The sequence below is a fragment of the Panicum virgatum genome, chromosome 7N, assembly GCF_016808335.1.
Source record: "Panicum virgatum strain AP13 chromosome 7N, P.virgatum_v5, whole genome shotgun sequence".
Lineage (NCBI taxonomy): Eukaryota > Viridiplantae > Streptophyta > Magnoliopsida > Poales > Poaceae > Panicum > Panicum virgatum.
The window spans coordinates 38,096,805-38,124,169 of NC_053151.1; the positions used below are offsets into that span (position 1 = coordinate 38,096,805).

At 48.8% G+C, this 27,365-nt stretch overlaps 5 protein-coding genes, 1 long non-coding RNA gene and 1 pseudogene across 7 annotated transcripts; 3 read left to right on the top strand and 4 right to left on the bottom strand.

The window, feature by feature from the left end:
• Nucleotides 1–299: 299 nt before the first annotated feature.
• LOC120683111 lies at nt 300–1,550 on the bottom strand. Its single transcript, XR_005678677.1, has 4 exons — nt 1,410–1,550; nt 792–873; nt 671–724; nt 300–580 (listed from the first exon to the last, which is right to left on the bottom strand). It is a non-coding gene; the product is annotated as an uncharacterized LOC120683111 (long non-coding RNA).
• LOC120683110 (probable metal-nicotianamine transporter YSL11) lies at nt 575–3,620 on the top strand. Its single transcript, XM_039965131.1, has 4 exons — nt 575–1,669; nt 1,747–1,881; nt 2,129–2,318; nt 2,407–3,620. Exons 1-4 carry the CDS (start codon nt 1,344–1,346, stop codon nt 3,508–3,510), a joined length of 1,755 nt encoding a protein of 584 aa, XP_039821065.1. The 5' UTR covers nt 575–1,343; the 3' UTR covers nt 3,511–3,620.
• Nucleotides 3,621–3,740: 120 nt separating this feature from the next.
• LOC120681228 (mitochondrial import inner membrane translocase subunit TIM17-3-like) lies at nt 3,741–4,280 on the top strand. Its single transcript, XM_039962744.1, has one exon. The coding sequence runs from the start codon at nt 3,741–3,743 to the stop codon at nt 4,278–4,280; it is 540 nt and encodes a 179-aa protein (XP_039818678.1).
• A 4,344-nt stretch (nt 4,281–8,624) lies between these two features.
• On the bottom strand, nt 8,625–9,269 carry LOC120681229. The gene has a single exon (XM_039962745.1). The coding sequence runs from the start codon at nt 9,267–9,269 to the stop codon at nt 8,625–8,627; it is 645 nt and encodes a 214-aa protein (XP_039818679.1).
• A 5,115-nt stretch (nt 9,270–14,384) lies between these two features.
• Nucleotides 14,385–16,768, top strand: LOC120683130 (annotated as a pseudogene).
• A 213-nt stretch (nt 16,769–16,981) lies between these two features.
• On the bottom strand, nt 16,982–18,927 carry LOC120683131 (large ribosomal RNA subunit accumulation protein YCED homolog 2, chloroplastic-like). 2 transcript variants are annotated; one of them, XM_039965157.1, is made up of 7 exons: nt 18,637–18,926; nt 18,353–18,544; nt 18,107–18,196; nt 17,895–17,981; nt 17,702–17,782; nt 17,521–17,566; nt 16,982–17,418 (listed from the first exon to the last, which is right to left on the bottom strand). In XM_039965157.1, the coding sequence occupies exons 1-7, from the start codon at nt 18,808–18,810 to the stop codon at nt 17,330–17,332; spliced, it is 759 nt and encodes a 252-aa protein (XP_039821091.1). In that variant the 5' UTR covers nt 18,811–18,926; the 3' UTR covers nt 16,982–17,329. The 2 variants fall into 2 exon arrangements, with proteins under 2 accessions (XP_039821091.1, XP_039821092.1); XM_039965158.1 differs by lacking the exon at nt 18,107–18,196 and having other exon boundaries at nt 18,637–18,927.
• Nucleotides 18,928–21,568: 2,641 nt separating this feature from the next.
• On the bottom strand, nt 21,569–26,746 carry LOC120683490 (UDP-glycosyltransferase 82A1-like). Its single transcript, XM_039965566.1, has 2 exons — nt 25,960–26,746; nt 21,569–22,717 (listed from the first exon to the last, which is right to left on the bottom strand). Exons 1-2 carry the CDS (start codon nt 26,441–26,443, stop codon nt 21,684–21,686), a joined length of 1,518 nt encoding a protein of 505 aa, XP_039821500.1. The 5' UTR covers nt 26,444–26,746; the 3' UTR covers nt 21,569–21,683.
• Between the last annotated feature and the right edge of the window lie 619 nt (nt 26,747–27,365).

A 27,365-nucleotide genomic window follows, 5' to 3' on the forward strand; every position in this document is an offset into this window, starting at 1 on the left:
GAGAGGAAAGAAAGAAAAATATTAAATTAGATTGAAGAAAAAAGCAGAGTAACTAGAAGTGAAAAAAATTCCTAAAAATGGAAATCTAAAGGACAAGAAAAATACTTGATGAGATGAAATGGGTTAAAAATATGTAAACAAGACAAATAATCCTATTAGAGTCAACACAAAACCTGAACCAAAGGAATTTCTACTAGGTAAAGTGCTGAAATTAAAATACAATTTACAGAATTTAAAAGATGTAAATTTGATTGAACCCTTTTCTCTTGCATATATATCATGGAAACGTAACATGTAAATTTAAGGAACCCATCATGAACCCTTTTCTCTTTGCATATATACATGGGAACCTTAGAAATTTGCAGTCTTCTAGAAATGTAACTTCTGAAATAAAGTTAAAATATGTAATTGATCGGATACTTCAAAATGATTTATGGTAGAAGTGGAGGTCTTCTGTGCGGATGAAAAGCTGCATAGTTGGTACAGTTGTCTGCTAAGTACCATAGCAAAATCTGCTTGCATGATGGACTTGGCTCGTCTTCCAATTTTGAGATGACCAGCATTGCCTACTGTTCTTGATCTGTGCAGCCAAATCAAACCAGCAATGAATAAAGTGGAGAAATTCAAACACCAAGTGACCAAGTGAAAGGTTTTACACTCAGTCACTCACCAAACTGCAGTGTGCCACCAACTTGAAGCAAAAGAAGCCCCAATTTGCATAATCCTACAGAGAATCCTAGGAGTTAAATCCAAGTAAAATGAAATCAACAAAAACAAAAGTAATTTCTCACCACTGTGGATAACATGCACCGTTGGCCTGTTGCCATTTTGATTGAAACAGTCTCCGGTGAAGGCTCCTCAAATAAAATCATCCTGTCCAAAGTGAAAGATATTGCTGCCTATCCATCATAGAAAACCAGTTCGCCACACCCCACCTACGCCTGTTATGAGTCCTGGGTAAACTATGCTAGCGCCCCAAAATGATTCCTGAATTTGTACAACTCAACCTATGCTTGTTGCTTGACGTTTTTCCATCATACAATCCTATACAAATCTAATGAAACCACTTGAAATATCGATTAACATAAGGTATATTGTATCTTAGAAATTAATTCTGAGTAAAGAAGGCATTGTTCCCTGGATCATGGGCCATGCTTATATTTTGAATACGATTATGGATGCTATTACTGACACAGAATACATTTAGATTTGACATTGCATGATGATTCCTACAATTTATGTTGTGGTCCATTTAGCGTGGTGAGATACCCTATAATCATAGCATACAGTTGTGATTCACAAATTCTAATTCAACAGGTGGATTTAGCAGTTATCTGTTTGGTATGAGTGGAACTATTGCTAATAAAGTAACCGAGGCCAATGATGCTCAGAATATCAAGGAACCCCACCTCGGATGGATGATAGGGTTTATGTTCCTTGGCAGTTTCGTTGGCCTTTTTGCTCTGGTGCCTCTGAGAAAGGCTAGATGCTTCCCTTTCCTACTCTATTCTTCAGGGACATTTTGCAAAAACAAACTTTCTATGATGATCAACAGGGAAGCATGTTTTCAGGTTATGATAGTGGATTACAAACTGACTTACCCAAGTGGCACTGCATCCGCTTACCTCATCAATGGATTCCACGCACCTCAGGGTACCAAGCGTGCAATGTAGGCAACATGAACTCTTGTCGCTTGTCATTATTAAAAATCAAACATTGTTACTGATAAGATCATATTCTTTTCAGGAAGCAAGTTCGGATGTTGGGCAAATACTTCTCACTCAGCTTCCTTTGGGCATTCATCCAGTGGTTCTACACAGCCGGGGAAAACTGTGGATTCGGGTCCTTCCCAACACTTGGCCTTGAAGCTTATAAAAACAGGTCAGTATAGATGTGTCCTTCAACAACAAAACAATAAGCAATTCTAATGCCAGAAAGATTTGATCCCAACTTATTTATATAGTTGCTATAATAATGCTGTGATAGACTAATACGTGCAGTATATATTCAAGTGCATCAACTAATTTCTTTGGCTGAGGAGTCGTCTGCTGGCTATTCTCGATTTTATGATATTTCTCTGTTGTATGGTCATACTCCTATTCTTCTTAACTTAGTTGGCATTTTACAGGTTCTTTTTTGATTTCTCACCTACTTATGTTGGTGTTGGAATGATCTGCCCATATATTGTAAATGTGTCTCTTCTTCTTGGAGGCATCATCTCGTGGGGAGTAATGTGGCCATTGATCAGCACAAAGAAAGGAAGTTGGTACCCCGAGACTCTACCGGATAGTAGTCTACATGGACTGCAAGGTTACAGGGTAAACTATAATTTGGTCCCACTAGCAAGTAAGCTTTTGCTTTGCACAACCAAATGTATTACCCAGAACTGACAACGTGACAATGCAGGTGTTTATAACCATAGCAGTAATTCTTGGGGACGGCCTGTACAACATCTTAAAGGTACTTGGTCGCATAATAGAAGCCTTCATATCAAGGTACAGGAATAGAAATACAAACATGCTTCCTGTGTCCGATGATGGCACCCCAGTCACTAACATCGACGCTGAGTCATTCGACGAAAAGCGTCGTGCTGAGCTATTCATGAAGGATCAAATTCCCACTAAAGTTGCATTTGGAGGCTATGTCGTCTTGGCAGCTATAACCATCGGTTGTCTCCCTCTCATCATCCCACAGCTCAAGTGGTACCATATTTTGGCTGCCTACATCCTTGCACCAGCACTAGCCTTCTGCAATGCCTATGGATGTGGCCTAACAAATTGGTCCTTTGCCAGCGCCTACGGTAAGCTTGCAATCTTTAGTTTTGGTGCGTGGGCAGGTGCTTCTCGTGGTGGTGTGATTGTGGGATTAGCTGCATGCGGTGTGATGATGAGCATTGTGGGAACAGCTGCTGATCTGATGCAAGACTTCAAGACCGGGTACCTGACTCTGGCCTCACCAAGGTCCATGTTCATCAGCCAGGTGATAGGCACCGCCATGGGCTGTGTTATTGCCCCCTGCATCTTCTGGTTGTTTTACAAGTCATTTGATGTTGGAGCAAGCGATGGCGCTTACCCAGCACCTTACACCATTATGTACCGTAACATGGCGATCATGGGTGTGGATGGTTTGTCCCTTCCAAAGCACTGCCTCACCTTATGCTACATATTCTTTGTGGTTTCCTTCGCGATCAACTTGATCAAGGACCTGGTGCCGAAGAAGGTGGCAAAGTTCATCCCCATCCCCATGGCAGTTGCAATTCCTTTCTACATCGGCGCATTCTTCACTATTGATATGTTCTTGGGCTGTACAATACTATTCATTTGGGAATGGAAAAACAAAGCTGAAGCAGACTCGTTGGGACCAGCAGTTGCAGCAGGTTTCATGTGCGGTGACGGCCTCTGGGCACTACCAGAGGCTGTTCTCTCTCTTGCAAATGTGAAACCTCCCATTTGCATGAAGTTTTTATCGAGGTCTGTGAATGCCAAAGTGGACTCCTTCCTTGAGAACTAGTTAGTGCTAGTTTGGTATAGAATTATCTTTCTTTCATAGTAGAAGTGGTCAAATAATTCTATTATGTTCAAGCAATGAAGCAGACAAGCACAATTGGAGCAGTTGACTGATTTGCTTGGCACTGCAATTGTCTGGTTCCTATCTCTGGAATTTCATTTTCGTGGCACATTGTTAAGCTAGGTCTTTAGGTACGGCCGAATCTGATAGAGATCAGGCTTCTGAACGAATAAATGAGCGTTTGGGGGGCTGAGTCTGAAACAGGAACGGCCATCTATGATACGTACCTGCACCCCGTCTACGGCGTCATCGGCTTCGTGGGCGAGTTGTTCCTGTGGGGCGGGGCGGGCGGCGCTGCCTTCCACTTCGCCAGGGGGCTCCGCGCCGCGCCCAGCGGCGCCGCCTGCGCGAACGCGCCCCGCGTCACCGGCACGTTCGCCGCCTACTGCGCCGCGTTCTCCGCCGTCGAGACCGCCGTGTCCCGCGCGCGCGGCAGTGAGGGCTTGTGGTGCTCTGGTGGCGCCGCCGTCTGGGGCCTGCGCGGCATGCGGCGGGGCGGCGCCCCGGCCGCCGCGGGAGGCGCGCTCCTCGGCGCTGCGGTCCCTCTCGCGCTCTACGTCATCGATCACGCTGGCATGGTGTGGCAAAGCCGCCGCGCTGACGCTGACTCCGTCCTCCTCCAGAAGCGGATGATGGCTCGTGGCCAGCCAACGCCCGTAGCCATCGCCGCGAGCCGGACGGGCAGCTCGCACCGCCGAGGAGCCCACATCTGAGATACTCTACGGCAAACACAAAAAATTAGAATTAGGGAAAGGCATTATTTAGGCAACAAACAAAATCAGTTTAATTCTTTTCGTGTAATACAGTATAATTGCGTCTGTTCTCTTGTGGTAGCTATCCCCTGCTGCGCCATGTGCTCTGTTTGGTTCTAGCAGCACAAATTTTTACTAATAATTAGGGGTACTAAATAAAGTTAGTTTACAAAATTAATTTTATAACTCTTGCACTATTTTGCGAGACGAATCTAATGAGATCTTTAACTGCACGATTAAAGGTTGGTTATTGTAGCATGCATGAAAAGGTTTTACAAATAAATTTTGTTTAGTACTTCATACATGCAAGATTTTTTTTGTAACACGAGTAGCGCTAGCGAAACAAACAAGCGTCCAAGAGGGACGCAAAAAAAATGAAGATTATCCGGTACGGTGGAAATATTAGCAACCAAACACATAATATTGTATTAGTCAAGCGTTTTCAAATTGAAGCATTCCGAATTCGTCAGACTTTTGCTCTATTGGAAGAATGCAAGGCAACCTTCTAGAGTATTCTCTATATTAAAAATGCAAGTCAATTTTATAGAGTATTCTCTATCAGAAAATATTTTTCATGGACTACTCTAAAATTAGTAATAAATAAATTTAGAAATTCTTTAGAAGAGGGACACATGTCACCACCCTATGATCCGCCTTGGCCTATAAATAAAGAATCTCGTTCTTGCCATGCCATCAAAAAAAGGATAAGTACTTGGATAGCCACAAAGAGAGAATGTGTTGTGTAATCTTGTGTAATATTATTGTGTTGTAATAAATAAATATTAGTCTTCTAATTTCTAATTACTTTGTGTATAAGTTGTAATCTATTGTAGGCTGCCTCTGCCACCCGAGATCATAAAAGATTTGGGCTTCATCGTAGGAAAGTTCTGCCTCCCGGAAGTTATCTATTGGTAGGCTCTGCCACCCAAAAGCGAGAAAGCGGCTCTGCCCGAAAGCGAGAAAGCGGCTCTGCTGTTGAAAGGACCTCTAGAGTAAGTTAGTGTGTCTTAGGTGTAGGTCCTAGTGGGGATTAGGCACACCTTAGTTCTCCGACTGACATCGGGCCCTTCTGGATAGTCATTGCCGCTCACAGCCGTGCCCATCACCTTGGTTCTCCGACTGACATCGGGCCCTCCTGAATAGTCATTGCCGCTCACAGCCGTGCCCATGCCGGTGATGATCCGATTCTATTTCTTATTGACATGCACAAATCAACCATGTAAAGATGAAAGGCCCACCAAGTGATCTCAAATGGCCTCTCTGGTCTAGTAAAGAATCAAACACCTCAAAATTCCAAATCGTACAAAAACAACACAAACTTGGTTGGGATCAAACAAAAAGACATCAACCACATGTTAAAAGGCACGAAGCATATTTAACAATCATTTTCAAATTCATATTCTGAATAGCATGTGTCCAATCAATTTGTACTTCTAGTCATATGAAACCACAGCAAAACTTCAGCTCTTCCAGACGAATGGCAGACACAAGCGGCCACAATGGCCAAGTAGCCACAACTCTACACACTCACAGCAGTTCCAAGTTGTCTTGCTACATGTGTGATTTAAGAACATTTGCAAAGTTTCAGAGCATCTTCTTCCAACATGACATTTACTTCTACAGGCACACAAATAAGGAGGGTCAAGAGATGGTAGGGAATTGGACATATGCTATATTTAAATAATAGAATGTAAACATCGTGGATGAACCGACCGACCTTTGCTTTGTGCAAGGTAGCTGATCAGATCTTCAAAACTCTCCTCCAGACAAGCTACAGCTTCTATGACCTCAAACTGACACCACTACAAAACAAGGGCCAAGCTGGATTACTGCATGCTCCGAAGACCACTATAATGATTGCAGTAGTGTGTTTAAATAAAAATAAAAAGATCACCTAGTCAGATAAATCACCTAAGCAGAGAACAGAGAACTATAGCACACATGGAAGAGTTAACCACTAGTCCAGTTCGAATAAATTTTGCTGAACCCAGATCTAAGTCAAACCTCTAATATTTGGCAGCCAGTTTGGTTCCGGTTTCAAACAAACTGGTTTGAACAGTTACCAGCTACCACAGTAAAAATGAAACAGCATTAAGATTTCATACGACAGGGACTACAAAGATACTTAACTAAGGGAAAACATGATTGAAAAAAAGCGTATATTATATTTCGAACTAAAGTATGAATTAATCCAAAAGGAGGGTATATATGATCAAAGTGGAAATTCATTTAGGACTGTTGACCTTATACTCAAATTTTTCATTCCTTGTAGTTTCTGGTGTTTTGGAGGTTTTTTAGCTATTGGCTGTTTTCAGCACAGTTGGTGGTCCTGAACTTTCGAATCTGTGCCATATTTTGGCAGTTAAAACTCTGTGCTGTAAACGCTCAACTGAGCTTCATTTTCTTAATGGAAAATGGGGCGGGGCTTTTAGCCTGTCGTTCTAAAAAAGATCTTATACTCAAATTAGGAATAACAACACCTAACAAATACAATTTAAATATATAACTCAGTTAATACTAGTTCAGCAAGTAGGTGCTCACAACACATGGAGAGTAGAACAAGAACACAGTTGATTTATCCCCCTAATAAATTGACATGATCTAAAATAAATTTGAAAAATAACAAAATGAAAAAAAGGAGTATCCAGCTGACCTGCACATAGTCATCAGCATGGCCAATGTGTTTTTCATCAAACCTCCTGTAACTTTGAGCTGTTTCAAGTTCTCCATTTAATGTTTCCCGCTGTCATGTTGCAAACTGCATCAAAGAAATGCAGCCATTATGATGAAAATGCTTAGAAAATACATAACATGGGCAGCAACTATTTTGAGTTCAAAAAAATGGAAGAGCTTTAGAGTTCAAGAAAGAAAAAGTTTGCTAATTTCAGTTTTACTTTTACAAATCCTTGAAAAAGTGAAAAAGGAATGCATAGTGCTGGATAATGTGATTTTATTAGAGTACTCCCTCCATACTAGAAAAGAATGTCGTTGTGGACAAAGTTTGGGTCAAACATTGAGAATATAAATCATGAATAACTTTTAAGTTGTTGAGTTTCAAAATACAAAAAACATATGAATAAATTTGTCTTGAAAAACACTTTCATAAAAATATAAATATATCACTTTATGATAAATATTTTTATAAAAATAAGAAGTCAAAGTTATATTTTGGAGACCGTGTCGCTGTCCAAAACGACATTCTTTTCAAGTATGGAGGGAGTATTAGATAGCACATATGACCACCAAATTTCTCATTCTTTAAGCATAGCATCAACCTGAATGTAGCAAAATGGATTCACACAACCATCTAAACTCTAAATCACAAGTTTCTGTGTAAACATTATCAAAAGCTGAACTAAATTCAGCAAACTCTAATAAAATTGTATAACAAAAAGAGGGAGGAATATGAGTGGGAAGTGGGAACTCATGCAGTGAGGTAAATTGTATAACAAAAAGAGGGAGGAATATGAGTGGGAAGTGGGAACTCATGCAGTGAGGTTGCTATAGTTACCTACCAGATTCATCTGCTACTTTTATTACCTTCAAGGAGCCTTTAGTCAAATAATGATTCATTTGGAAATTTTGATTGCACTTCATTAGGATCCCCGTCTATACATTGCTAGCCTTGTGAATACTAATGTCGAAGCTACAAATATATGATAATCTGTCTGCAAGTCAAGTCAACAGTTTGTACTCCTATCTCAAATTTTTCACTGTGAACAACTTTTAAGACATTAAATAAAACATGAAGACTATAACATGCATAAAAAGAATGTCTAACCTTCTCAATTAGCATCGGCAGGTTACTCCCTCCATTGGGCCTGACAGAAGGATAAGCTTTCTCACCTTAAAAACAAATTGCTTTATGTATACTTAAATCATATAAATAAGGGTAAAAGGGGCTTCCGATGTTTCATAGAAATTGTTTGTTACATCAAAATCAGAAGAAACTAATTCTATATGGAGGAACAAAATATCTCTCTCTTTTTTTGAATTTCGAAATAAAGGTTCTTGTCTTGTGGGAAATGATGGACATATACCAGCATTTCAGCCATTCAATTAAACTTCACGGAGATACATCCTCTCCGAAAGGAGAATAGCAGCAAGCAGCTACCGAGGAAGGGAGGCAGTGGCGGACCTAGGTTTTAAATATAGGGTATGCCGTGCTAAAATTTTCACATACAAAATGGTATAATACATTTTCTAATTCAGTAAATGACATTAAAAATTGACCAAGCATTCGGGATACAAGAAATAACAGTCTTTAATTCAACAATTAAAAGTAGTCCAAAGAAGATTACAATACTACTTGTGGTTGTCCTTGTCCTTGTCCGGCCTACGATGTCTAATGGACATGAAAGTCTCTATTATATCAGCTTCATCCACTTCAAAGAAAATATCCCGCTCAATGAATGTGACAAGACAATCATCCAAAACACTATCACCAATCTTATTCCTCTTCTTGGTTTTGACAGTGTTCAAAGCTGAAAATACCCTTTCAACGGAGGCCGTCGCCACAGGTAGAAGCAATACCAATTTAAGAAGCAAGTAAACCATATCATAAAATGTATGCATATTTGTCTCAACAAGCTTAACTGAGAGGTCAACAAGACTGTGTATGTCTTTGAACCTATCATCTCCTCTTATGACATCAATGTAGTTTTCAGGTTGCAACTCAAGTTTTAGCAAGTCAGAGCCGAATATGTCATGAGGGTAGAACTCAGCTAGTCTACGTATCTTCTGTGCATCAAATGAAGCATATGAGATTGAAGGATTGAAGGCCGACATACAAGAAAGTAACTCCATATTTATCTCATCAAATCGATAATCAAGTTCTTGACTGATTTGATCAATGACACCAATATATACTTCTCTTATAAAGTGATCATCATTTGTTTGATTTCGGGCATACCGTGCTGATTTTCCATAAGGCACATAATTATCCTCCATAGCAGGAACCTCGAAACCATGTTTTGTGCAAAATAAAGTGACCCTTTCAAGAAATTTATCCCAACCATCAGACCTCAATTGCTGCATTCTTCTCTTTGCCACATTAACAAGTGTGATAGCATTAAGAATATCTTGATCTCTTCTTTGCAAACACTCGGATAATTCATTTGTATATCCAAGAATAACATACATTAAGTGTGCAACGAAAACAAACTCAAAGGACTCAAATGCTCCAACCATAAAATGTATTTTTGTCCAATCAGCCCTATGTAATGTATCATCTCCAAGAGTGATGAGTACCTCATGAATTGAAGGATACATAGCAATGATGTTGCATATAGTTTTGTAATAAGAGCCCCAGCGAGTGTCACAAGGTCTTGGCAACCCCATTTCTTGATTTAATCCACTTCCAATTTCAATTTCACCACAATCAAGTGTTTTTGTGATTTGCTCAAGTCTAGCATTTCGAAGCATGCCATGTCGCTTACAAGAAACTCCAACAATATTCAGCAAGATAGATATTTGATTGAAGAAACCTTGGCAATCAGTATTGCCCTTGGCAACAGCAACAAGAACTAGTTGGAGTTGATGTGCAAAATAATGGATATAATAAGCTGAAGGTGACTCTTGCATGATTAATATTTTTAGCCCTCTGACCCCTCCTTTCATGTTGCTAGCCCCATCATAACCTTGGCCACGGATTTGAGTCATAGTCAAGCCATGAGTAACAAGTAAAGCTTCAATTGCATTCTTTAGTGATAAAGAGCTGGTATCATCTACATGAACAACTCCAATAAAGTGCTCACATGGCCTTCCCAATTTATCAACATATCGCAAACAAAGAGCTAGTTGTTCTCTATGTGATATGTCACTAGACTCATCAGCTAAAATGGCATAGGGCTCATCACCAATTTCTTCAATTATTTTCTTTCTAGTTTCTATGGCACAACAGTGAATAACCTGCTTTTGTATCTTTGGGCTGATTAAGGAGCAATTACCTGGAGCATTCTTCAAAACATACTTGTCCACTTCTTCACTATTTGCTGCAAGAAATTTCAAAAGCTCAATGAAGTTTCCTCTGTTGCTAGACTCTTCGCTTTCATCATGTCCCCGGAATGCCAATCCTTGATGCAAAAGAAACTTCAAACATCTAAGTGTATACTTCAATCTGACCTTATAAAGGCGACGATCCTCATCACTCCACTTCTCAATTTTATTATCAATTTGTGCACCAGGATCCATAAAGCCAATGAGTTTCTCTTGAGCTGCCTTGTGTGCTTTAGAATCCATATGTTTAAGAAGTGTCTGCTCTCCCATATTCCAATTTCTCCAACCTTTCACAGTAAATGCATTTGTCCCCTTCCCCTTGCTTTTTTTGTCTTTGAACAAGTAGCAATAAAAACAAAACACAGAATCTTCCTTGATACTATATTCAACCCAATTGTGTTTGAATAACCATACAGGAGAGCATGAACGATATCTATCTCCAATTTTTCTTTTTGGAAATTGATGTGCAATAGGTTTGAATGGACCTCTAAGAACATATAATCTTCTAACTGCATCTTGATCATTAACATGATAACTTGTAATGGACAGCCTTAAACCTGGATCATGAGGAAGACGATTGATATCATAAGCCGGTTCCTCTTGTTCTTGATGTTTCTCTTCCACCATATTTGCAGCCGGTCCCTCTTGTTCTTGATTTTCCTCTTCCACCACATTGCAGCCGGTGCCTCTTCTTCTCGATTTTCCTCTTCCACCACATTTGCAGCCGGAGCAGGTGAAGGAGATGAAGCTGCAGCAAGCTTCTTTGCGGCATGTCTCTGAAAAAGTGATACAATATTCCCATTCCTCTTCATGGTCCATAAATTCTACAGAAATAAATATACAATGCATCAGCAAGACAGCAATCAAACCAAATCCTTGATTCCTGTGTGATCCAGAAATTCTGCAGGCTAGGGTTTGCAATTTGCATACCTTAGAAATTTAGAACTCGATCTGCGCTGAGCAGCTGAGACCGAGCTGCCAAGGAGGAAATGCCGGATGGGAGCGGCCGAGGCGCTGAGCAGTGCAGGCCGCCAGGCCACAGGCGGCAGGTCCAGTCAGCGGCGCGGCCGTGCGGCGCTAGACGGCGGCAGCGAGGCAATCAGGCAAGGGAGTAAGGGACCAGGGACGCCGGCACGGCGCGTTGCCGGCTCGCCGGCCCGGTCGCCGCCGCGGGGCCGACGGGCGACAGCGGCGCCGGTAGGCCTGGGCATTCGGTTAGTACCGAACCGATCGGTTCGGTTCCTCGGTTCTCACAGAAGTTCGGTTCCCAAAAAATAGGAACCGATCGGTACTTTATATAGTTAAGAACCGAGCAAATTCGGTTCTCGGTTCTTCGGTTCGGTTCTCGGTTCTAACCGAGGAACCAAAATCTCAGAAGACAGTTGGGGACGAGCGCCGGCCAGAGCTGGGAAAGGCACTCCGCCATGCCGGACAGGGTAGCCGGGCAGGGGCTGGCCTGCGGCAGAGGTGGCCGGGGCCGAGGCAGGGGTGGCCGGACACCAGCCGGCAGTCGTGACGCGCTCGCAGAGTCGCAGGAGGGCGGGCGTCGGACGCGGGCGGGGCGCCGCCGCGCCGGGGGCAGCTTGGCGGCTGGCGGACGGACGCGGAAGCCGAGCCTGCGCGCGGGCGGTGGCGGCTTGGGCAGGGACCGACGGCCTGGCGACGGCCTTGCCGGCGGGGGTTGGGGGCGGGGGCGGCGATGCAGCTTGCCGGCAGCCCGCGGCCGGCGCGGTCTCGACCCTGGACCTGAAGCCTGGAGGCCTCGAGCAGGGGCGCTCGTCGCTAGGTGGGCGCGGGGGCGGGGCGGCTGTCGCGTCCGCCGTCGCCCGTCGGGGATGGGTGTGTCGGTCGGGTGGGAAAGAATCAGGGGGAGGCCGGGAGGGCGGAGGGGATCTGAGGATGGGGTTCTAGGGTTTGTATTGGGCCGACTTGGGCCTTTCCCAGCTGGGCTAATTTTGGATTTGGCATAGGGGTTCGGTTCTTCGGGTAACCGAAGTCAAGAACCGAAGTTACCGAGGAATTTCGGTTCCTCAGAACGTGGAACCGAAGTAGAACCGAAATTTCTCGGTTCCGGTTTTTTCGGTTCCGGTACTCGGTTCTTTCGGTTCGGTACTCGGTTTTCGGTTATATTTGCCCAGCCCGAAGCGGCGGGGTGCCGGGGTGGGGGTGGAACAGGGCCTTGCTGCCTTGGCCACTCAGGGCAACGGGCGACGCCGGCGGGGTGACCTGGAGATGGGAGTGGCGGGCGTCGCTGGAGGATTTGGCCACCGAGTGGCTGACGGGCCGTGGGCTGAGCAGTGAAGAGATTGAGGGAAAAAATTACATGGGCCGGGTCAAATCTTAGAGTATGCCGTGGCCCAAGTGGACATACCTGTAGGTCCGCCAATGATAGGGAGGACACTTACTAGGTGCGCAGCCGCAGGGAGAGCGGAGGAGACCGGATGTATGGCGGGAGGGCGCTTACTAGGTGCAGCCTCAGCCCTCAGGGAGAGCGGAGGGGACTGGATGCGCAGCGGCCTCGTTGCGGGTCCCGTCGGCGGCAGGCACCAGCCCATCGACGAAGCCGACGCGACGCCACACCAGGGGGCGGAGGGTAGGCTGCAAAGTAGAATCTGGAGCCCAACTGGCCCAGCTGCATGCGCCACCCGATCTGCGGCTCCCTGAGCCTGCGAAAATATAAGAGTTTTTTATCTATACCATTACAATTATCGTACTTTAGAGATATATCATTACTATTCGCGATACTGTAAATGTGCCATTACAAATTCACGATTCTTGAAGATATACTATTTACATACCTCTTCGATGTGTTTACGAAAAAATTAGAACCAAAATATCCTAGTCCATCACTATCTCATTTTCCTCATCATTTCTCTCCCAAATCAAAAGCTACATCACGCTCCAATTTCCACCGGCCGTCCTCCGGCCCGACCCGCGCGTCCACCGCTTAGTAGATCCACACGCGTGCGTGTGCACAGCCGCACAGGGCACTGGTTGGCCGCCGTGCATGCGTGCGTGCGCTGCGGCGCGGTGGGCGCGTCGGTAAATATTGGGAGTTACACGTGTGACTGACAGTTAAACCATCATATATGATGGAACAATTTTTTGTGCTGGAACAATTTTTCATTGGTGAAATAATTTTTTTGTTGCTGAAAAACATTTAGAAAAGTATTCCATTTTTTAAAATATTTACTACGAAGTAATATATTAGACCGTCTGATTTTTTAACTGCAGCCCGTTTAAAAAGGGACAGGATGTAAACGGATCGGATACGGACAGATATTATTGATATCGTATTTATTTTCATATTTTTGTTTGAATACAGAGTCGAATACGGATAGTGCTTGTTTTTGCCGAATAAGATTGCAATGGATGTCGACATCATAAAAATATAACTTTTGAGTATTCAGATACGGATCGGTTACGGATATTAAATACTCGAAATCGGATATGAACAGATAAAAATCTTTCAGACCGGAACGAATTCAAATACAGTCGGAAAACATCCCTACCATTTAGGTCCTGGAAGGGAGGCCACGAGCTCGCTGTAATCCTCGCCCTGGCGTCTCGGTTCCTCAGTTGCTTTGTTGCTCCTTGCGAGACCGAGAGCTGCAGCGTTTGTCCTCACGCAGCCATGGTTCGCTTTTCACGATGCCATAGCTCGCCGAAACTACTGGATGCTGCGGCCGGCTAACAATTCTCAAATCATCAGGCTTCAGCTGACAGAAAGATCAGCTCATAAGTTTAGAATCGTAGCTTAGTGGAAATCGCGAAGCCATGGTATCCGCCTACGAGCCCGCGCAAAGTGACACCGCCGGTGCGGGCGGCGACGTGGACCTGAGCGTGAGCGAGGTGAGGCAGAGGAGCAGAAAGCCTTGGAAGAAGCCGGGCACGGAGGCGGGCGACGGCGACGAGGGGAGGAGCGCCGCGGCAGGCGGCGGCTGGGAGGTCACGGACTCCATCGAGCGGGTGTTCGAGTCGGAGCCCGTGCCGTCGTGGCGGGAGCAGGTGACGCCCCGGGCCCTGGCGGTGAGCCTCCTCCTGGCCATCGTGTTCAGCCTCATCGTCATGAAGCTCAGCCTCACCACGGGCATCGTCCCCTCGCTCAACGTCTCCGCCGGCCTGCTCGGCTTCTTCTTCCTCCGCGTCTGGAAGGCGCCCGTCAAGAACCCCGGGCGGCCCTTCACGCGCCAGGAGAACACCGTCGTCCAGACCTGCGTCGTCGCCGCCTACGGCATCGCCTTTAGCGGTAGCGATACACCGCCAGCTCTGCTCTGTTCAAAGCTTAAAATTTGGCTTTGACTTTTCCGCCATTGCTATGCTGGGATCAGGTGGATTTGGGAGCTACCTGTTTGGCATGAGCGAGACGATCGCCGCCCAGGCAGCTGAAGAAAACAATGCGGACAACATCAAGGAACCCAGGCTGGGTTGGATGATAGGGTTCCTCTTCCTCGTCAGTTTCATCGGTCTCTTCGCTCTCGTTCCCCTGAGAAAGGTGACCATGAATCCATGATTTAGCTAGTCCTGCGACGGCTTGCCGATATAAATACTTCCTGATCACTGACCGGATCTGAGAGAGCAACTATTTTTGCTTCAGGTGATGATCGTTGACTACAAGCTCACGTACCCGAGCGGCACCGCGACTGCTCACCTGATCAACGGTTTCCACACCCCAGACGGCTCTGAACGCGCCAAGTAAGTAGTAGTACCGCTAGTACGGCGACATGTTGCAGCCATCACCAGCTTCGATCCGTGACCACAAATCTATTACAGGAGCCAAGTGGGCACGCTGATCAAGTGCTCCGTGGCCAGCTTCCTTTGGGGCTGCTTCCAGTGGTTCTACACGGCCGGGGAGGGCTGCGGGTTCGGGCAGTTCCCTGCACTAGGCCTGACAGCCTATCAGAACAGGTATCTGAAAATTCACAGCAACCTATTCCTCTCTTCAGTTTCTTAACGTTCTGTTGTCACATGAAACAGCTTCGCTATCTTCGTGTCGTCAGGTTTTACTTCGATTTCTCGACGACCTACATCGGTGCAGGAATGATCTGCCCGCACATTGTGAACATCTCAGTCCTGCTCGGAGGAATCCTGTCGTGGGGAGTTATGTGGCCTCTAATAGCCGAGAAAAGAGGGAGCTGGTTTAGTGCAGAACTTCCAGACAGTTCACTTGAAGGAATGCAAGGCTATCGGGTATGTACTTGTGTGCCTGCCGAGATTTTGTTATCTTCTGTTCACGGTAAAAAAAAGGGGGGGACTTCAAGGTGATGTTTGAATTTGATTTAAGCCAGGTTATCTGAACTGTTGCAGGTGTTCGTTGCCATTGCCATCATACTAGGAGATGGTCTCTACAAGTTCGCCATGGTGCTCATGTGCACTGTCGCAGCGTCAACCGAGAAGAAGAAATACTTCGGTGCCCTCCCCGTGAACAGCGGCGACGACACAACAATCTCCGGCAACGGCGCCGCTGCCGCGACGCCAACCTCGTTCGACGACGCCCGCAGGACCGAGTTCTTCCTCAAGGACCAGATCCCAACGCCGGTCGCGATCGGCGGCTACGTCGTCATCGCCGCCATCTCCATCACCGCCGTGCCTCACCTCATCTTCCCGCAGCTCAGTTGGCACCACGTCCTGGCGGTCTACCTGATGGCGCCCGTGCTGGCCTTCTGCAACGCCTACGGGATGGGCCTCACGGACTGGTCCCTCGCGTCCACCTACGGCAAGCTCGCCATCTTCATCTTCGGCGCGTGGGCCGGCAAGTCCCACAGCGGCGTGCTGGTGGGGCTCGCGTCGTGCGGCATCATGATGAACATCGTGTCCACCGCGGCGGACCTGATGCAGGACTTCAAGACCGGCTACATGACGCTGGCCTCGCCGAGGTCCTTGTTCGTCAGCCAGGTGATCGGCACCGCCATGGGCTGCGTCATCGGGCCCAGCGTCTTCTGGCTCTTCTACCGCGCGTTCGACGGCGTCGGCACGCAGAAGAGCGCGTACCCGGCGCCCTACGCCATCGTGTACCGCAACATGGCCATCCTCGGCGTCGACGGCTTCTCCAAGCTCCCGAGGCACTGCCTCACGCTCTGCTGCGTCTTCTTCGCCGGCGCCATCGCCCTCAACGTGGCCAAGGACCTGGCGCCGAGGAAAGTGGCGAGGTTCATACCGCTCCCCATGGCGATGGCGATCCCGTTCTACATTGGCTCGTACTTCGCCATCGACATGTTCCTGGGGAGCGTGATACTGTTCGCGTGGGAATGGGTGGACAAGGCCCAGGCTGACGCGTTTAGCTATGCCGTCGCGTCCGGCTTGATCTGCGGCGACGGAGTATGGACTCTGCCGCAGGCACTGCTGTCGCTTTTCAACGTGAAGCCGCCGATCTGCATGAAGTTTCTGTCGAGAAGTGTCAATTACAAAGTGGACGGCTTCATCGGAACATTGTCTTAGAAACCCGGGGGAGAAGCCACCTTTCCACCACACACACACTCTGCTGTGAATTGAGTGCCATACTCTGATTACGATTGAAACTGCCTTGCATTGAGCACCATACTCTAATTAAGGCTGAAAATGTTATATCCTGCAATGTGAAAACTGCAAATGAACAATTGTTATGGTGAGCCACTTAGCACTGGAAACAATACTGAATAGTACATGATTGTGCCAACAAGCATTGGTTTCAACAAAAACTTGTTATATTCACATTTATTCTCTGAACTGAGTAAAGAAAACTGTGTTACCCTGTATTTGAGTTCTGAAGCCTGAACATGACCAGTCAATGGCCAATCGTTCCAATTGATATTTATTCTTTACATTACAACTGGCTATCTAAGATTCACATATATACCATTCAGATCAGATAGCCAGTAGGTTACAAACCATCAATCTATCTGACCGAAACAAGTGGTCATAACTTTCTTGCATATCAGCATTATTTTGGCAGTAGTACCCGGCATATCGAATGCACTCTATGTAGCATTGCAGGATGAAGCTCCATCTGTAATTCAATGATGCACAGTACTAATTCACTTAGGCGCTTTATTCAGGGTTTTCTTTAGATCAAGAAGTTTTGACCATCTTTGGCTGGAACTCTTCTTCCTCCGGTTACTACCATCTGTGATTTTTAAATTTTAAAGATATACAATCATGACAAAGATCGCTACATTGTCTGCATCACCAAGTGAAATAAGTGCCGCAAATTTGAACAGGCACTTACATTGCCATACAACTGTAGACTTTTCACAGGCCTCCGAACAGGAACTCTGCATATAATGTAAATATACTAATCAGCAACATAGCAGGTAGCCTCATTCCAAAAAGAAAAGGAGTACTATAGCAGTAGTAAACACCAATCAACAAGGCATGCTGTAGCAAGTAATTAGGGCAATTGTTTTCACCTTAGCTGATGCCGTTAATCGTACAGTCTCTTGGATTACCGAGTCAAGATCAACTTCCTCTCCTGGTCTCACATAGATGACCTGTTAGAGGTGGAAAGAAGCTGTAACAATATCCTCACACTGATTTGTGAATGCAGCAGGTTCAGAAATTGGGTAACATTGCATCTGAGCGGTGCTACTTCAAAACTCGTACCGACGGATCGCTGTCACCGAGATATGGCAGCCCGCTCTGATCTCTCCTTGATGAAGACAGAACTGTGAGATTGAATTTCTCATCGATCTGTGGAGTGCAGATTAGTGTCATGTCAGTGGTTCTGCTGACGTGATCCAATGCTGAACTGGCCTAAATGGAGCATTTTAAATCGCATCATAAAACGGAGAGGATTTCAAGTGACAGTACAGTACGTTTGTACAGTAGGGAGAGGAGCAGGAATCGCATATTTTTCTGAACGATGTCAGCACTCGCCCTTTTATAGACATCCCAAACTGTGTATGCTGAAATCAGGCAACACACATACAGTATCAGTTCATCATCTGAATACCCACTCGATCTCCCTCACGGCCTCACATCATGTTCTTCAGGCGCAGACACTGCAGGCTTCAGGAGAGAAACAGCACACCCATGGCGTAACCGTAAGCCAAGGCGATTACCTGCTGAACTAGAAGGTGCACGAGCACATCGGCGTCCCTCTGCCCGTCCTCGATAAGATCGTCCAGGTGCAGCTGCCGCATCGTCAGGTCGAAGTCGCTGCTCCACTGATCCCCTCCGCCGCGCGAAGTTCCGACGGAGACCAGGCTCTGCCGCGCGCCGCCGGTTCCCCTCCGGCGGCTCCTCCGGACGCTCTGGGTCGAGACAAGCAGCACGGCACGGGATGAGCTGCCGCGGACCACCCGAACAAACTGCCGCGGATGAACGCTACGCTATGGCTATGCACCTGTGTGACTTGCACTTTCTTCAATGGCTCCGTTGGGTAGGCATCGTCTTCGGCCGGAAGCTGCGCGTACACGGCGAGGGCTCTGCACCGGGCGCCGCTGCGTCGGCTGCCTGGGAGCGGCGTCGAGACCGGATTCGGCAGCAGCCTCAGCGCGTGGTTGCAAGCTCGCGCCATGATCCCAGGCTTCGCAGGGCAGCAGAGCTTGGTCCAGGCTGCAAAAGGCGCTCACTGAAGCTGAAAGATACTACTGTTACCTTATCAGCTTATCGTCTGCTCCTCCGTGGCGTCAGTGACATGTGGCGCTGGTTCAGTTTGCTGGGTTTAAACCACACGGCGTGACGCCCTATGTTTGAATAAATTACATGTCTGAAATTCGCTCACACGGGAAGTCGAATCCAGGATCTGAGGAGTGCCGCTGGGTTCCTCTAACCAACTCAGCTAGAGGCCCTTTGGCAGGTAATGGCATGATGAATTCCAATTGTAATATGGTGCCGTGATTCACTAAACCAACTAATACACAGCGTAATCGCATGATGAACCCTAATTGTGACTCTTAAAATGTGAAATGAGAGCGCGCCCTACAGAAAAGTCATTTACAATCGCCGAAAAACATCATAATTCCTTGTTGTTCGTCGTCATGTGAACAACTTGTTTTTGCATTCCCCTACCACCATTGTTGTTCATTCTACTGTTTCTTCTACCTGCGCTTCCTACCTTTTCGATCACATTTCCATCCCATCCAAACCTTGTTTAGATCCAAAATTCAATCACATCGAATATTGTGGCACCTGCATGGAGACAAAATAAAAAACTAATTGCACAATTTGCTTGTAAATTACGAGATGAATCTAATGAGCCTAACTAGACTGTGATTAGATACTAAACTGCTACAATAACACATGCTCTAGTGATGAATTAATTAGACTTAATAAATTCATCTCGTAGTTTACAGACAGATTATGTAATTTATTTTATAATTAGTCAACGTTTAATACTTCAAATATGTGTTGGAATATCCAATGTAACACTTTCCATCAAAATTTTACACCATCTAAAACACGGAGCCTCCTCTGGATGGCAGGCAGCCATTAATTGTCCTATTGTAATCGTAAGACTCTAAAATTCTACCAAACCTCGCAATCATGTTGCTTGTCACACTGGCCATCTACTTTGATTCTTATTAAGGGACGATCACTTCCTCTGTCCCAAAGTAAGTAGTACATTCTTATACTCGATATATAAAATTTGATTATTTTAGGACGGAGGTACCAGGAGGTTACTGTCTGCCAACCGGGTTGGGCTAGCAAACAAAAACAGACATTTGTTAAGCCTTGGAATCCGTGTGGCCAAGCCGGGCCAATAGGATGGATACGAGCCGAGCCTATCTATCCATCATCCCACCAGGCAGGGTTGGAATTTCGGCCGGTACTGTACGGCCCAGCCCCAGCCCGACACGAATCGAGCCAGCGCGCGGGGCCGGGCTTCATCTCAAGTCTAATCCCGAGCAAAGTCTCGTCACTCAAACGGTGGGAGAGGTAGTAGATCGTACGGCCACGATCCGTCTTACGTCTAGACTGGGATTCCTGATCGCTTTCGCTTCTGGCCGGCGCGTCGCGGCGACTGCGAGCACATGGAGTCATAGAATACGCCGGGCGCCCAGGACAGGAACCCTGCTCACCGTCGTCGTGTCAGCGCAGCCAGCCAGCCACTTTTCTGGCCCGCCCGGGTGCTCTCCTCCTCCCGTCTCCGTCACAACCTTCAATCTATCCATTCGGAGCCCTTTGCGCTTTTCGGCCTTCAGGGACAAACAGCAGCCCCACTCCGGCGGCGAGCAATTCTTCTTCTTCCTCGCCAGTCGCCACCATTTGGACGCGCCCCGGCCAATCACCTTCTTCCCAACCAAAGGAAAGGATCATCACCATTCACTATTCACCATCATCATCGCGTAGCTAGCTAGTTACGTGACTATTTTGTCGCCACCACTTGTAAATGCGCCCGCGCGTGCGTGCGCAGAAAAAAAAAATCACGTGGCGACGCCCAGTTCCAGTTCGACCACGTCGGACCACTATCCTACTCCGCGCGCACTGGGCGGGCGAATGGCGACCTTTCACGGCCGCCGGTTATTTCGTATCTGCGCGCGTGGAGTGGGGAATCAGGAATGCATGCACCCGCCGTCGGCCATCGGCGGCCCCAATCCAACTTTCCTGTCGCCTGTCGGGGAGAAGACGGGTGCGGTGAATCTGAATCCGGTTGCAGCGATACACGTTGCCGGAACAGACACACCCCTCCGGATGTGGAGTGGAGGGAGCCAATCAGCGAGCTGAGGAGGCGTTTTGTTCCCAAACAAAAAGCCTGTTCGGCTGCACTTAATACCAGCCGCGGCTGGCTGGTTGGCCCAAGCAGCACACCACGGAGCAAGCCCAGCAGCACGCCTACGCAAGCAGAACCAGCCAGCCAGCGCTGGCTTTTCAGCCAACCGAACGGGGGAAAATTTGCGCAGTATTTGTCGTATCGAATTTTCGGACACATGCATGGAGCATTAAATGCAGTTGAAAAAAAAACTAATTACATAGTCTAACTGATTCCTACGAGATAAATCTAATAACACTAATTAATTCATAAATTAAACAATAATTATCAAATAACAATAAAATGTACTACAGCAGTCAAATCCAAACTTTTCCACCAACTAAACACACTCTGAGAGTTTTCGTGTTTGGGTTCAGTGGATGACAGTGCCGTCACTTGGTTTGGTGGTGCCGTCGTCAGGTTCCGAAAAGTGGCTTTTGTTCCGTCCAGTGTCCTCGTGATCCACATGCACCAGGGGCACTTTGAAACGTGGCGCTTTGAAACCTGCGTTGCGTGCCTATGGTGCTACGGATTGCGCACGTGCTCTCGATCAGCTTCTAACGACTGCAAGCGCGCGCAATGCTGGTCGAGTAGAACGTTTCCCTAGCATCGATTCACGTACGCCCGTGAGAGGGGGAAAGAGGATAATGGACATGCACATCACACTACGGGTACATCATTATTGCTAGACTAGATCGCTACAGGACGCTGTACATCTGCATCAGCAGCGGGTGGCTCTCCCTCCGGATCTCGTCCACGAACGCCCCGACGCTCCGGTCCGCCGCGCGCCTCGCCTCCGCCGCCGCGACGCGCTCCCGCAGCGCCCGGACCTTCTCCCGCAGGCGCCTCCCCTCGCCCTCGTCCATGACCCTCCGGATGCCGTCCCTCACGTCGCCCCGCGTCATGCCGGCGGCGAGCCTGAGCCCGATGCCCCACGGCCCCGTGATGTGGGCGCAGTTGATGAACTGGTCCCCGGACACCGGGTAGCACAGCAGGCGCACCCCGTGGCGGACCGCCTCCAGCGTGGAGTTCCAGCCGCAGTGCGTCAGGTAGCACCCGACGGCGGCGTGCCGGAGCACGTCCTCCTGCGGCGCCCAGTCCACCACCTTGCCCCGCCCGGCCGCGGCCGCGCGCTCCGCGAAGCCCTCGGGGAGCCCCGCCCGCCACGAGGGGTCCCGCTTCAGCGCCCACAGGAAGGGCCGCCCCGTGGCCTCCAGCCCCAGCGCCAGCTCCCGGACCTTGTCGGGCCCGATCGACCCCACCCAGCTGCCGAACGACACGTACACCACCGACCCCGCGCGCTGCGCGTCCAGCCACGCGATGCACGTCGAGTCCGCGCGCCACATGCTGGGGTTCCTGTCGCTGTTGTTGCCGCCGCACGGCGGCGGCTGCTGCTGCTTCGTGCGCTCGGCGGCGCCGCTGAGGCCGCCGGGGAGCAGCGCCGGCCCGACTTGGAGGACCTGCGGGCCGGCCGGGCCCTGCCGCGCGGGGCGGTTTACCAAGTCGTCCGCGCCGGTGGCCTCGCCCGGGAAGGAGTTGACGAGGACCCAGCGGAATCCCCTGGCGCGGCGCAGGGTCTGGAGCCAGAAGGCGAACCGCGACCCCTGGGTGGCCGCGTCGCCGACGAGCCACGGCAGCTCCCCCGCGCGGAGCTCCACCTGCGCCGGCAGGATCTTCAGGCCCCGGATCATCGCGTCGCCGTCGGGCGACTCGCTCGACGGGATCGGTGTACCTTCACGTCAGGGAAAAGCACGAGCGGTTAGTTCAGGGGTACGGAAAAAAGCGGCAACAAGTACATAAGTAGTACATGGTAACCGTGCGAGATTCCTAGGCAGGCTCCATGTGGCCAAGTACGCGTCCGTATTGCGCTACGCGACGACGCGCTCGATCGCGACGATCCCCGCGCGTGTCGGGAGGCACCACCACCGACCGCCGGTCGCCGGAGCTGCTGCCGGAGCCAGTCCCCGGTCACCTCCGCTTCCCGCACCGGCCGGAATCTGTTCAGCTCCGGGCCAATCGGCCTGGGGAGGACGAGTGCGTGCTCGGCTGTCGTCTCCCCCCCGTCCAGATGCCCAAATGCACTCACCAGTACTATTTGGCCTTGTTTGGTTTGTTCTATAGTTCCTTAGAACACGCGCCCCGAGATGAGAATTTTGCATGCATAGAGTAATAAATGAATGCTATTTACAAAACCTTTTTAGAAATGGGTATAACTTTTCGCGATAAATCCAATGATGGTAATTAATCGATGATTGACTACAGTGATATTATAGTAACTATCCTCTAGCCACGAGGTCAAAGACCTCATTAATTTCGTCAGGGTTCCTAGCGCAGGGTTCTGAAGTTTATTTTGTAAATTATCTTTATTTAACATCCCTAATGGGCAGTCAAACCTCGTTCTATGAATCCTAGAATCCAAACCAAACAAGGGGGCTGTTTGGAGAAATAGCCTAGAGCTATTTTGAGAGCTATTTTTTAGCACATGCAAATAGCCCTCCATCCAAACAGCTGTTTGGATCCCTAGGCTATTTTATCTTTAATGCACTTTTCTAATCATTAGGATCCCCCTACACTGGATCTAGTGAAACAAGCCCCGTTGTGGCTCTTTGTGTGGCCGATCTGCTATACTTGATGAATTGAAGCATACAATTCCATACACATATAATTATTTAAGTAGAAAAACTTATACGTACATAGCAAAGTTCTCTATCCGCAATATTGTTTACCAATGCTTATTTAGCAAAAACAGTAGCAAATTATTTACCAATGGCTGTTAGCAGTCCAAAGTCCAAACAAGCTGCTTCTCAACCCTCATTCTCTACCCAAAAAATAAAGGCTAATTCTTGGGCTACATGATTGCAAATCAAATCAATACTCCTGATAAAGACAATTTAGGACATAGCTCTCATGGTACTGTGAGGCTTCTCTGTTGTCTCCATCCGAGACAGGGGACGTTGCCCCTACCGTTCCTGCTAAAGGCATAGCATACTGCTGCAGACAAAAGGATCCAGGAGGCGGCGCCCGTAGAGGCGGAGGCGGCTCAGGGAGGCGACGCGGGCGGATCAGAGAGGCGCGCGCGGATCAGGTAGGTGGCGCGGGTCAGGGAAACGCGTGCGGATCAGGAAAGCAGCGGCGTTACAAGAGGCGGAGGGAGGCGGCGCAGATGGGGGAGGCAGCGGTGCCGTGCTATCTCGGCGGCAGCGCTGGGAGGGAGTGGCTCGCCATGGAGGAGACTCGGGAGAGGAGGAAGATCCCGTGCGGGAACAAGATGGAGAGGTAAGGTGGGTCTCACAGAAAATAGCCTTAAATATCATCTATCGGAGGGGATGGTTTTTTGGAATGGGTTATTTCCAAATAGCTCAAAATAGCCCTGCTGTTTAGCTCACTTTAGACTATTTGGGGTGGGATAAAAAAATAGCCCATGATCCAAACAGGAGCAAGACATTATACCAGTAATAGGAAGATTATGCATCCAGAACTTCCCCATTTGGGAAAAATGCCATGTCGTGAAGTGCAGGGCTGAGGACCACTTTGCTCCTCGTGCCAGTGTGCCACGGGCGCTCCAATCCGTTTCTTCCCCATGATGGCCACCGAAGGACCGAGAATCGTGCTACCTCCAAAAGGGCCGTGAAGACATTTGGCACTTTTTTTCTGTCCGAATTATTCTTCGTTATCCACTCTGGATCAACGTGCAGGTGCCGAGACGCATAGCAGGAGATCGTGCCGGAACAGATTATTGGGTACTTTTCAAAAACCCCACGCAGAAAAGAATTCTTTTCATTCCATCATCAGAAAGGAAAGGCAAGCAATCATGCTGGAGCGGTAAGGTCGAGGACTGGAGAGGGTAAGGAGCACATCACGTGTCGAGCAGCGCCGATGGGGCGAAGTCAACTTTTTCCCGAGATGTGATCCTGCTGGGGCAAAACTGAGACTGGGACGCTCGGCGAGGCGCACCTCAAAAATGGCAGGGAGGAACGTGGACCTGGCCCAGCCAGGCAGACGGATGGACCGGATCGGATCCAGGGCAGGGCGGATGGAGACCGCACGGAGGGCCCGGCGCCAAAAGAAGAACGGAAAAGGAAAGATCGGGGCCCTCCGCCCTCCTCGCGCTTCCCCGGTCTCTCTCGGCTAGTTGGCTGTCGCAACGCTGAGCTCAAGGAAGAAGGTAACAAGCTTGACAAGTCTAGTCATGCGACGTGCCACTCCACATAAGAGCAAGTATAAGTATTATGAGTGGTAGAGAGCAGGCTGAGAGTCTACGTGGACGAAGAGAGAGAATGAGGTGGGCGCCTCACCATGCGCTGGCTCAAGCTGGCGAAAAGACTCAGTGCTTGCTGCTATTGGATGAATCAGCGGGACCCACCACAATTATCACATGCATCCCAGCCGGTGGTGAGCGCAATCACTAGCCCTGCTCTAAGCAGCTACAAAGCTAGCAAGTGATTGGGTGACGCAGCTGGTAGGAACACTATATACTTTTAAATATACAATGCATAGGACAAGGTTGTTTTGTACTTTGCTGCTTCAAGAAATAAGTTTGTTTTTGAACTATATAATAAGCTTGACATAGTCATAGATTTTGAAACGGATGGATTCGTATAGGGGGTGTGATGGCATGCATTGGCTTACCTTATTCTTTTGCTTACATTACTTCTCTAGAACAAAACTGCAGGCTTGCATGAAAAGCAAGATACTTTACTCTGATCTTCATGGTTTTCACTAAAGCCAAACAGTTCCACTTTGTTCCGAGGTGGATATACACTTCTAACTTTGTTTATATTGCTTTGTGATGGGGACTCCCATTGTTTTTGGTTTCCCCCCGCGGCAAGGTCAAGGAGTCCATTGTTTTTGGTTTCCCCCACGGCAAGGTCAGCTCTACCATGTTACATGTCCGGTGCAACTCGGAACACCGAATCTGCAGGGCGCGTGTGGATGTAAGCAGGATGTGCGTGTTACTATTATACTAGATCGTACCGGATTCCGAGATGTGGCCCCTCTCGATGAGCTCCGGGATGGCGGCGACGACGCGGTAGCTGGCGAGCATCGCGGGCCAGAACCCCGCCGCCGGGACGCCGCAGCGCGCGGCGACGGGGACGGCCCACGACGCCAGCACGTCGACGACGACGCAGGCGACGCGGCGCGACGGCGGCGGCGCCAGCATGCGCTCCAGGTGGGCGGGCATGTGGTGCTCCATGGCGTGCACGACGGCGGCGAACCCCGGGGCGGCGGCGGCCTCGGGGCCGTCGTCCTCGATGCCGCTGGGGATGGACGCGAGCGCCACGCCGCCGCCGGCGCCGCCGGAGATGCGGCGGTGGATGAAGTCCGGGACGGCGACGGTGGGCGCGACGCCGTGCGCGGCGAGGGCGCGCGCCAGCTGCAGCATGGGCGTGACGTGGCCCTGCGCCGGGAACGGCACGAGGAGCACGGCCGGGTGGTGGGTCACCGCCTCGGCCCCCATGCGGGATGCGGACGCGTCACGATCAGAGCGAAGGCGAAGGCTATGCGTGCACTGGGGAGGCTTTCCCTGTGCTTCACCGTGGTCGATCTGGGCTGGGGGTGGCTGGCGAGGCCCCGAACGCAGCGTGCGCGAGGTTTTTTATAGCCGCGCGCCCCGCAGGCTCGCCTCCCCGTTTGCTTATTGGAGGCATTTTACACTAACGACTCCTCGGCAGGCATGTATCGCTCCCAGGTGATTCGAAGATTCGCTCGGTCGCGCGGTCCCTCGACCCCCGCCCGGCGGTGACCACGGCGAGCGCCTGCTGGTCGCCGGCCAGCCGGTAGCAGGCAAGGGCGTGAGGCATGTGCCGAATTGTAATTTGTAAATGACCCGAGTATGCCAGCTTTGTGGACTGCATATCGTATGGCTCGCTCTGCCCTTTCTCAAAAAAAAAAAAAAAAACTTCCGTGCGCAACGCATCATTTGGTCTTTAGATATTGCATGGACGCGGGGAGGATGTTAGGTGGTGGTGAGAACTGAGAAAGTCACAACTCGGATGCTTCTACAAAATCCGGCAGAAATCGATCAAAATACAAACTCGGGCCGTCACTGTAATTACAAATCCCCCAAAGTTCCCAAGTTTAATTACAAATCCCTGTTCTGATCCACCAATCGTAAATTGTCCACGCTCCATCAGGACTGGCCGACTGGCCAATCAGGTCTCTGTCCCGCATCCACGCGGGGCGAGCAATTTGCCACGAGGACAGACGGCTGATCATGGCCTGCGAACTCGGTGTGTCAACTTAAAATAGCAAGCCATACTAGCCACTAACCGCACGTACCACTAACCGATGGGAATTGCGCTCGTGCCGGACGAGCCTTTCTCCGCTTTGCCGCCGCCGTCGGGTACGGGAAATTGCCGGATTATGTGGTCGGAGCTCGG

What these genes read in the sequence shown, in the direction of transcription:
- LOC120683110 (XM_039965131.1), top strand. Translation starts at nt 1,344, where the DNA reads ATGAGTGGAACTATTGCTAATAAAGTAACCGAGGCCAATGATGCTCAG. An exon ending in CAGGGTACCAAGCGTGCAAT is followed by an intron (nt 1,670 to 1,746) that starts GTAGGCAACATG and finishes TATTCTTTTCAG; the next exon opens with GAAGCAAGTTCGGATGTTGG. An exon ending in CTTGAAGCTTATAAAAACAG is followed by an intron (nt 1,882 to 2,128) that starts GTCAGTATAGAT and finishes GGCATTTTACAG; the next exon opens with GTTCTTTTTTGATTTCTCAC.
- LOC120681228 (XM_039962744.1), top strand. Translation starts at nt 3,741, where the DNA reads ATGAGCGTTTGGGGGGCTGAGTCTGAAACAGGAACGGCCATCTATGAT.
- LOC120681229 (XM_039962745.1), bottom strand. Translation starts at nt 9,269, where the DNA reads ATGGAGGATAATTATGTGCCTTATGGAAAATCAGCACGGTATGCCCGA.
- LOC120683131 (XM_039965157.1), bottom strand. Translation starts at nt 18,810, where the DNA reads ATGGCGCGAGCTTGCAACCACGCGCTGAGGCTGCTGCCGAATCCGGTC. An exon ending in TGCACCTTCTAGTTCAGCAG is followed by an intron (nt 18,197 to 18,352) that starts GTAATCGCCTTG and finishes GCCTGATTTCAG; the next exon opens with CATACACAGTTTGGGATGTC. An exon ending in GTCTACAGTTGTATGGCAAT is followed by an intron (nt 17,419 to 17,520) that starts GTAAGTGCCTGT and finishes TAAAAATCACAG; the next exon opens with ATGGTAGTAACCGGAGGAAG.
- LOC120683490 (XM_039965566.1), bottom strand. Translation starts at nt 26,443, where the DNA reads ATGGGGGCCGAGGCGGTGACCCACCACCCGGCCGTGCTCCTCGTGCCG. An exon ending in GGGCCACATCTCGGAATCCG is followed by an intron (nt 22,718 to 25,959) that starts GTACGATCTAGT and finishes CCTGACGTGAAG; the next exon opens with GTACACCGATCCCGTCGAGC.